We start from the raw sequence: 11016 nt of genomic DNA on the forward strand, positions 1-11016 counted from the left end.
TAATGTTTTGTAGTTTTATTTATATAAGTCATGCAATCTTTGGTTAATTCTTAAATATCTTGTTCTTTTTTTAAGTTTTCATTTTAATTTCAGTTAGTTAACATACAGTATTATATTAGTTTCATGTGTACAATATAATAACTCAACAGTTCCATACATCACCCAGTGCTCATCACAACAAGTGCACTCCTGGATTAAAGACCTAAATGTCAGACCTGAAACCATAAAAATCCTAGAAGGCAGTAATTTTTTTGACATTAGCTGTAGCAACCTTTTTGTAGATATGTCTCTTATTCTATAAATAGAATTTTTTTCTCAATTTCCTTTTCAGATTGTTCATTGTTAGTGTACAAAAATTTAACTGGTTTTTGTGTAGTGACTTTGTAGTCTACTTTTATAAATGCATTTACAGGTTCTAACAGGTTTTGGGGGGGACTTTTTAGGGTTTTCTACATAAAAGATCATATCATCTGTGAATAGAGAGAATTTTAATTCTTCTTTTCTGGTGTGGAAGCCTTTTATTTCTTTTTCTTGCCCAAGTGGTCAGGCTAGAACTTCCAGTACTATTTTTAATAGAAGGGGTAAAAGTGGATATCCCTGGTGAATAACAATAGACATAACTCACATAAACAAAAGTTCTTTGAGGTTCCTAATAATTGTTTAAAGTATAAAGAGGTCCTGAGATCAAAAAGTTTGAGAAGTGCTATCTTAGGTATAAACTCAAAAGAAATACAGGCATTATGGGAATGTACAAGAATGTTCATAAAAGCATTTCTAGGAATAACTAGGAAACCAAAATCATCTCAAATATCCAGAAATAGTAAAACGGATAAAAACAATTATGTGGTATTATGGCCAATAATATATATAATAATACCACATACTGTATCTAGTAACAAAATTGAATGAATTTCAATTACATGCAAAAAGATGGATAACTCTCCAAAGAATATTATTTAGCAAAAAAAAAGGGGAGGGTAGAAACTTTAATATTTCACTTATATAAAGATAACTATGCAAAACCCAAGGATGTTACTTAGGAATGAATACTCAGAGGCAGATATTGTTTGGAGACAATTCTCCTTGGGTCACTCACATTTCTGCATATCTTGCTAGTGAGACACTGACTGCCATTTGTTCTGGATTATCTTTTCAAGGATCTTGGGTGAGTGAACACCCTTGGAAGATACAGCATCTCCTTCTGTAGCAAAGGGCAGGTTTGCTCACAGTCCGGGACTATTACAGTGTCTCCGTCCAGAGCAAACAGAAGACTAATTACTGACCAGTACAAAAGACTCAAGTTCCTTAACTTGAGACTGCTCTCCTGTATTGCAACCCACCACATCTGCAGGTATTTTCTGGGCCTCTTTGCATTGATTTTTGGCAAACTGGGCCAAGAAATGGGCAAAAAATCCTGCCACTCTGGCTACTATTAATGCTGTGAGTAATAAACTGTCCTTTGTCTCTGAGCCATGTGTCTTATGTCTTCTACCAGTATCCATGAAACTGTAACGGGATATTCTGTTAACCTCCAGCTATAGTAAAATCTCAGACCTTTAACAGTTCTTGATACTGGATCGTTAATATAACAATGGTAATAATGTGATAATGGCTAACATTTGTTGATTCTCCATTGTTAAGAAATTTACAGTTCTGTAGAGGAAGCAGACCAAAACTTGAGATAAATGCTATAAACAGAGCTGGTCAGGGGAGTAGTTTAGATATGAGAAAATCAGAAAATCTCTCTGAGGCAGGAATATATATACTGAGATCTGAAAGTTGAGGGCATTCAAGCCATGTGAGAACACATAAAGGCTGTAAGGCAGGAATGGTTTTGAGGTGTTCAAAGCAGTGAAGGTCAAGCTGGAAACAAGTAAGTAAATGGTAGAGGGGCAGGACAGAACAGAGAGACTCGGAGCACGGGACAGTTTGTGGAAGACTTTGTATACCTGGATTTTTTTCTAAGTAAAATAGTAAGCCACAAAAAAAGCTTTATTTTTTTATTTTTTTAAGTAGGCTCCATGCCCAGGGTAGATAGAGCCCAATACAGGGCTTCAACTCATGACCCTGAGATCAAGACCTGGGCTGAGATCAAGAGTAGGATGCTTAGCCAACTGAGCCACCCAGGTGCCCCCCACAAAAAAGCTGTTAAGTCGTATTTACATTTACATTGTATGAAAAGCACAGGTCCTTCAGGGAAGAATGGGTTAAAAGGAAGGGGGAGAGACCGAGCCAAGAGACAAATCAGGAGTTGCTGCAGTAAACCAGTAAACCAGGAAGGAGGTGTGGCTGGCTGGGCTGCAATGGGGGCAAGTGTGTATAAAGACATATCAATGGCTTACAGACACTTATGTAAACATTTGAAATAAACTGCTGTCAAATTTCAGATGTGCAAGTTGAGGAACTAAGATTGAGGACTCTCCTAGGTTTGGGCAATTTGAGAAGATTCTATTTAATAAAATGGGTAAGATTATTAACAGTGGGCAAATACAGGAGAGTCTACCACTGGCTGCCGACAAATATACTTTCTCCTCCTTCCTCTTTACTAACAAAACCCTAATTATTGGTAAAGCAATGTGCTCTAGCAAAAACAAAAACAAAACAAAACAAAAAGCACATTTCTCAGCCTTCCTTGCAACTTCTATGCATGAATTGCAAGTTCTCAAGAATCATATAAATGACACTAATGTCTACCTTATCAGGTTTGTGCAAGCATTAAATGAGACAATGCATGTAAAGTGCTTCATGCAGCCATGGGCGCAGAGGTCAATGAGTGTTAGTTACTTTTGTTGATATTGTTATTATTATTAGGATATATCCTATTATTGATTTTCAAAACTTAAATTCTTTGAGATAAATTCGAGTGTCAAAATAAAGATGAAAGAATTTCTTTTGTATTCAGATCTTTTTTGTTGCAGGGTCTGCTATTAAAAAGTTAATAGTTATAGCAAGCAAAGCATGAAAACTAAACAAATTTGGCTATAGCTGTATCACTTAATTTTTCCGAGTACAGGCTTTCTCATCTAAAAGACTAAAAATATAAGTAAAGATTATTTGAAAAATATAAAACATGGTCCAGTACCATCAGCAAAGGGTTTTACCCATGAATACTGTCTAGATGTACAGCTCAAAAGTGCACAATACGGCCACCAATTCTCATTGGATTTTCGAATGAGAATAAAACCAATCTAGCAAACTCTTCTAATATGTACGTAAAAAATAGGATTCCAAGGAATACACGCTTTGTCTTTCAATGCATGGTACTTGAATGCTGACTTAGGGGAGGCTTTTATTTTCTTGAGAACAAAAACAGTCATTATGCAGAGGAACTGTTCCCAGTACAGAGGAAAGAAGTGCAAGTCTTAAGCGAGGACTATAGAGTATTTTAGAATTGTTTTTTAGAAGAGAGAGTTGAAAATCTGTAAGCACTAACCCTTCCTTCCCCTTAGCATTTTTGCTGCATTTAACATAAAACAACTCATTGAAAACAATGTTTTCAAATTGCTATCAGAGCTGGATGCAATGTTTATTTGAGAATTTGGAAAAGGGACAACACAGTTCCTCCAGATTATTTCCTACCCCTACTAATTCTCTCTTACCCTTTTCCCTTTCAACTTGCTGCTGCCCTTCCTTAGAACTAACAATTGCCTTCTTCCTTGGCTAACTATTGCTCGTTTTTCACACCGTATCCGTTCTGACATCCTCCTTTCAGTGCTGGTCTGAAACCTCCTTATCTGTCCCTGTGTTGGTCTCCTACCTGCTCCGGTACCAACCGGAATGGTGCCCTCTCTAGGTACCCAGCCCAATTATATCACCCTCCATGAGAGGGCAAGCCCCCTGAGAGCCAGGTGGGACACAGTAAATTGTCCCCTTTTCTGAAAAGCAGAAAGATTAGAAAAAACGGACGTGTTTCTTCACACTCTGTGCCCCTTCTCACACATAGTGCTCACTAGCTCTCTCTCTGACACACACAGGCACAATTAGATGCTTGCACATGCCAGAGACATAGACAAACTGTCACACTCACAAAGTATGAAGTTGTCATAACTACACATAATCACCAAGCCTCTGTCAAAACAGAAACATATCTGAGGCAGGATTTGAAGCCAACAACTCTAAGTCAGTCTCTTGTCATTCCTTCAGCATCCTCTAAAATCAATGGAAATAATTATACTCTTCCTATGGGCTAGAAATCAGAGATATGAAGGGTTTAATACCAAATGCTACGGAGAATCATAAAATACGAGTGAAAGTAAAGCCAGCCCAAAGACTGAGCTTTGAGTTTTCTCTGAAAGCACATTGCTAAGAATACACACTCCAACAAACCCTGAGCCCAAAAATAGCTCTTGCATTTACCAAATGATCTTCTCAGTTTACACCTCTTCCAGCAGCATAAAACAAAATGCATGCAATCAAATATTCACATTTCTAAAAGAAGGGTGATCTGGCTAAATACAATGCTTAATGCAGTTGTAAAGATTCGAGCAACTTTACATTCAATTTTAAAAGTGCCTTTTCCAATGTTAAGCCCTTAAAACTGTCTTTTGCCATGCTGAATATGTCATAAATCAACTAAAGAATGAATATTTCAAATCACAACTTCCTTACAATGTCAACCAGTCAATATTTCAATTTCAGCAACACTGACATTTTACTAGCAGTATTTGTTTACATAACTATTTAAATATTATTACACTTGGGGCGCCTGGGTAGTGCAGTTGGTTAAGCAACCAACTCTTGGTCCCGCTCAGGTCATGATCTCAGGGTCCTGAGACTGAGCCCTATATCAGGCTCCATGCTCAGTGCAGAGCCTGCTTGAGATTCTCTCTCCTTCTCCTTTGTCCCTCCCACTCGTTCTATCTTTCTCTCTCTCTCTCAAAAATAAATAAATAAATCTTTAAAAATATATATATATATAGTTACACTTTGTCTTTACGATTCATTTTAAAAATTATTAGATAGTAGGAAAATAGCTAACTAGAGAAGATTGATTGCTTATGTGTTCGATTTTGAAGAAAATTTAAAAAAATGTAACAAATCCTAGAAATACCTCATTAACTATTATGTCTAAAAGGTAAAATGTTAGCATTCTCGCTCTAGGAAAAAAATCTCATCACATGTAAATCAGTCATTTAACTTTCTCCTATTACCTCTTCAAAGGTGATTTAGGAAACATAGAATATACAAGATCCAGGCTTCCCTGTATCAGTAAATTTACTCGAAGACATTAGTTTACATTTTAAAAAACAGAAATGAAAGTAGCTCCTAAAAATGGATGCTGTGCAACCCAGTCGTTTTCAGCCTTCTTCAGTGAACACTTTGGTTTTTAATACTGTGTCGTTAAGCTCCAGGAAGAAACATATATTTAGAATATTTAGAATGGCTTCTGAAAATCCACTGGATTGTTGATGTTAAAAAATACACACTCATTTTAATGCACTTTTCATACAACTCCAGTAATAACAGGGGTCTCTGTAATGGGCAGTAAAACCAACACACAAAATAACTGACATATCGAAAAACATTTAGAAAACTGAGAGTCATCTGAGAGGCCAGAACCACCCTGCTCCTTAGGCCTTGTTCTCACCAATGCCCCAATCCTCCACTGCTTGGATGCTGGATCCATGAACAAAACAGGAAACAGGAACTTGGACTGGATGCAGTCATCAGACCCAACCATCAAATATATGGTACTCCACATCAATATCCTTTTCTCCTACCTCCACCAAAGCAGAGGTGAAGTTTCAATCATATTAAGAGGGAATACAGAGAAGTTACAAAGGTCTTTGCCAAGGAAAGGGAAAACAAATTAGTTCAGGAAAAGTTCTAAAAGTCTTCCTGAGATGGACTTAAGCTGCAGTATGACCTCGTGGCTGAAGTAATACTAATCTGAGTATACATTCTAGTAAGCAAAATTATCCTGAGGCTACACTAGATCATACTTCTAACATCTGAAAGAGAATAATGGTCAATCTCTGTTATGTCATATTGATACATTTTTTCTTCATAATGCACAGAAAGTTGCATACTCCACATTTTCCCCTCCTCTCTTCCTTCAATAAAAAATATATTTCTGTACCGTCTCATAGCTTTACTTCAGAAAGACTGATAATAATGACTTACTGAATGTTTTAAGTGGAAAAAAAATATCTATTAAGACCTTCGGACTACTGAAATTACAACTGAAAGTAATTCTCAGCAAAGCAGGAAACCATTAAGTAAGTATAGAAAAGGACTTTCAGTTTTATACATCTAAAAGTCATTTCACTTTGCATAATGAACCAATCATTTTCACTAACAAATAAATTTATGGCATCATTTAGCAGAGCCATTAGTCAAACCTTAAAGTTTTCAATAGTTTTATTTCCTTCTACCTTAAGTTGTTTTTTGATTTAAAGAAAAGGGAATTGCTTTTATGTGACACTATCAAGAACATGGAAAGACAACTCACAGAATGGGAGAAAATATGTGCAAATAATACACAGAGAATATATAAAGATCTCTTAGAATGCAATAATAAAGACAATTTAATTTTTAAAATGAGCAAAGGACTTAAGTAGGTATTTCACCAAAGAAGATATATGAATGGCCAATAAGCAGTGGGAAAGATACTTAATGGAAAAGCGCTGGGAAAATGCAAATCAAAACCACAGAGATAGCACTTCACAACCAGTAGATGGCTATAAATAAAAAAAATAGACAGTAACAAATGTTTGTGAGAATGTGGAGACATTGTAACCTTTACATATTGTTGGTTGGACTATAAAATGGAAAACAGTTTGGCAGTTTCTCAAAATGGTCAATATGAAGCTACCATATAATCAAGTAATTCCAGGCCTAGGTATATACCCAAGAAAAATGAAAACGTGTGTTCATGCAAAAACTTGTACACGAATTTCAGAGAAGCATTATCTGTGGTGACGAAAAAAAAAATGTAACAACCCCAATGTCCTCCAGTTGATGACCGGATAAAATGTGGCATATCTATAACAATGGAGTATTATATCGCAATAAAAAGGAAGGATGCAAATTACAACATGGATGAACTTCACAAACATTATGGTAAGAGAGAGAAGACAGTCACAAAAGACCACATATTGTAAGAGTCTGTTTATAGGAAATGTCCAGAGTAGGTACATCTGGAGAGTAAATAGATTAGTAACTGCCTAGAGCTAAGTGTAGGGAATGGGGGGATGGGGAGTGAAGGCTAAGGTTTCTATTTGGGGTGATGATTGCAAAACTCTATAAATACACTAAAAAAGCACTGAATTGTATACTTTAAATGGGTGACTTATGGTATCTAAATTACATCTCAATAAAGCTATTGAGAAAGGAGAGGCGGATGCAATCATGCATTGTATTTCTTGGTGCCTCTGAAGATTGAATGCTAAGATTACTCAGGTGTTTCATCACTTAGAAAAACTGTTTCCATGTTCAGATCTAATACCAAACAAGACATGAAAAGAGAGTGTCACTGAGGGAAGTGTCACTGAGAGTCCCGGAGACAGTCGCAGAAAAATACGTGCATTCTTAAGCATACGTGTGTACTAAAACAGATCCACAGAACATAGGTCTGTGCCACGGCCTTAGCAAACAATGAACAGATATTTCTCAACGGAAGTGAAGACGCGATGAAAGCCAGTAAAACGGCAGCGTTTCCAGGTGCACAAGAATCTCCAGCTGATCGACCCTAGGGTCCGCCCCTCGCATAATTACCAAGGATCTCAAAGCTTGAGCAGTAATCGGCAAATGAAGAGAGACAAAAGAACTCAAGGGCTAGCTCCCGACACAGGGGACCGCTATCACGCACCCTAAGCGGCGGCTCCGCGTGGGAGTCTGAGGCCGGAGCGCCTCAGCTCCCGCGGCCAGCGCGCTCGCCTAGCCTCCCAGCGTTATTCCACCGCCCCGCGGCGCACACTGGAGCAAGGGGGGCGGTCTCGGAACCACAGCGGTCACAGGACGCAGGTCCCCGGCTAGCGCGAGCAGCAGAGGAAATCACGGTGCGCCGACACCCAGCCACCCGCCGGGGCTGGGACTGTTCCTCTTGCAGCCCCTGTCTCGCGCAGGGCATGCCACCCAGCGAACGTCCCCGGGATCCAGGCCGCAGGGCCGCCAACGTCCCCCGGGGTCCCCGCGCGCCCTGCCCGACCCTCCCCCGCGCCACTGAGTCCGCCGGCTCCTACCTTCCTCCTGCACCATTTCCAGGACGTTTGGGTCGCCCATCTTCGCCAGCTCGTTAATGACACCGACCGAGTGGTGGCAGATGGACCACTGCGACTGGAGGTGAGGTCTAGGGTAGACGTTGACTCGAATCGTGGGCCGCTGGCTTTGCTGCCCCGACACCCAGTTGGTCAAGTTTTCGTCCGTCTTCACTCTGAGGACCTCCTTCTCCTCGGTCTCCACCAGCCTCGGGTCCTTCAGCCAGTTGGGCTTCTTCTCCAGCCGGTGCTTATTCTCGACCTGCTTCGTGCCTTTGGCCCTGCGCTTTACCTCCCTCTCCCGGTAGCGCTCCTGGGTGCCCTCCCAGTACCTTTCCCGGAGCTTCCCGGGCTCCGGGACGCCCCGGCTCCGCAACTCCTCCCTTAGCTTGCGGATACTCTCGGCCTCGCAGGACTGCCCCTCCGCTTTCACCCCGTCCCTCTTTCCCCGCCCCTCTCCGCCCCTCCCTCCCTCCGGACCCGCCGCCGCCGCTCCCTCGGGGGCCGCCCTCGCCCCGCCCCTCGGCTCGGCAGGCGCCCAGCCCGCCCACCCCTCTCTGCTCCCGCCGCCCGAGCCCGTGGGCCTCGGCTCCTCCGCCTCCTCGGGGCCCGCCGCCTCCGGGACCCCCACGGGCCCCGCCGCCCGGCTCTCCTGGCCGCTCAGCCCCATCAACAGGTCTTGCTGGTCCCCTTCCACCCGGTTGGCCCACACCCAAGACAGCTGGTCCTCCCGGCCTGCCTCCTCCCATCTCTCCGAACCCTCCTCCTCGGGTCTCCGCCAACCGGCCTGCTCCTCTTCCATCTGCCGAGCCCTCCGCCTTCCGCGGGTGGCACTCGGAGGGAACCCCCTCCCAGTTGAGGAGTTATTTTTTGTCGGGTGAGGAAAAGCCCCCCTTCCTTAAGGGGGCCCCTGCTTTAAGGATGGCGCGTGGGCGGGTCTCCGAGGATCCTGCAGCCTCTCCCTTCCGCCTCTGCCACCTGCCGCGCGTGTCTTTTCTCCTGGCCCGGCTTCCTTCCTGGGCGCTAAACCCGATCTCTCTCTAATACAGTTGGGGACAAGTCAGACATTTTTTACCTGAGTTCGAATTCAAGCAATGCCCCTTAAAAGTTGGACGGCATTGTGCGAGTCTCTAGAAGCTTCAGTTGCCTCATCTTTAAAATAAGAACAACAGCACCTACCTCCCAGGGTGTTGTGAGGAGTGTAGAGTGGTAGCATAATGTGCTAAAATGCAGCTGCTCTCAGAACTCAGCCATGTTACATTGAGCCCTGCTCCACCTCAAAGTGTCCCTCAGTGCCTCGAGCAGAGTAAATGGCCCCACTCTTCACAGGCTCCTCTGAACTGGTCCTGTGTGGTTGAGATCCTATCAACTGCCAGCACCCCAATAATTGGGAGATAAGAATTAATCGTCTAAGGGGGGGAAATAGATGAGGGACGGTGAACTGAGGGTGCGGTAGTGGTCTGAGCTGAAGGCCTTGACAGTGCTGAAAAGGGAGTGACTGAGTTTGGGGCAGGGATGGGGTGATTTAAGAATGAGGAGGAGATGACCAGGGAAAACTTGACCTTTCTTCATTTTTATGCTATTCTTTTTTTTTCTTTTCTTTTCTATTGACATTTTGGAACTGAGAATTACCTTTTACACGTGAGGAAACAGGCCTAGAAAGAAATGTTTTTGGTGAAGGTCACGGTTAACTGTGCAAATGAAAATTTTTTTTTTCTTCTTTCTTTTCTTTTTTTTCCTCTTCTTTCTTTCATTTTCTTTTTCTTTCTTCTTTTCTTCCTTTCTTTCCTTTTCTATACCATGCTCTCTGTTCCCTATTTAAACTTCTAGGAATGGCATCAGTTCTGGTCAAGCGATTTGAGACTAGAGACAATTCCTTACTTGATGCATTTTGGAATTGTGTTTGAGATATGAATGTACATAAGTTAAGCAATAGTCTTAAATGTGATCATAATAAATCACTAGTTATGATGTGAGTGTTTAGTTTTTTTTTTTTTTAAGGTTTTATTTATTTATTTATTTATTTGACAGAGACACAGCGTGAGAGAGAACACAAGCAGGGGGAGTGGGAGAGGGAGAAGCAGGCTCCCCACTGAGCAGGGAGCCCAATGTGGGGCTCGATCCCAGGACTCTGGGATCATGACCTGAGCCCATCCCAGGACCCTGGGATCATGACCTGAGCCGAAGGCAGCCACTTAACGACTGAGCCACCCAGGCGCTCCAGTGTTTAGTTTTTGCCTCCTGATTATTAATCATTGTTTGATTCCAGTAAGATGTGGAACATGATGTATTTCTTGTTCTTCCCGTATACCAGTACTCTGCTAGGTGCCATGATACATGATTAAACAGATGACTACAATCTTTGTTTTACATAGATTAAATAAAAATAAATGCAATAGTTATTTTTCTATAATTTTATAAAATTGTTTTATATTTCTTTATTCCGTACTATATTTGAAGTGACACATATGAGAAGACATTTCATGTTGATGATTTTGCACAAAAGTAAATGGAATTTTTGATGGTGTATTTGCTGATATTTTATCAACTTCTTGTAAACTTTGTTAACAAAAATTTGAAGGCTTCTTTTGTTCCTTTGGTAAAGGTCTTTATCTTACCCATAACTCTTTGGAAATTTTCTCTGTATCCTTATCACTGAAATATTTTATATTGCTTATCCATTTATAATTTTAGGATCTGTCCATTTCCTCCATTGCTACATCCTGCATCTTTCAACAGAATCGTCAACAACACATTTCCAGAATTTTGTTCTGAATAATGAATACATGTTCTTTTTTAAAAATTTTTTTATTGTTAT

At 41.2% G+C, this 11016-nt stretch overlaps 1 protein-coding gene across 1 annotated transcript in view; it reads right to left on the minus strand.

The window, feature by feature from the left end:
* The window catches only part of ANO5 (anoctamin 5), a 106766-nt gene extending 97766 nt beyond the window's left edge, over positions 1-9000 (minus strand). The window contains exon 1 of the mRNA XM_021685862.1: positions 8184-9000. Within this exon, the coding sequence (XP_021541537.1) occupies positions 8184-9000 (817 nt within the window). The remainder of the gene's footprint in view (positions 1-8183) is intronic.
* Positions 9001-11016: the final 2016 nt, after the last annotated feature.

Source organism: Neomonachus schauinslandi, chromosome 11 (genome assembly GCF_002201575.2).
Source record: "Neomonachus schauinslandi chromosome 11, ASM220157v2, whole genome shotgun sequence".
In the NCBI taxonomy this organism is placed as follows: domain Eukaryota; kingdom Metazoa; phylum Chordata; class Mammalia; order Carnivora; family Phocidae; genus Neomonachus; species Neomonachus schauinslandi.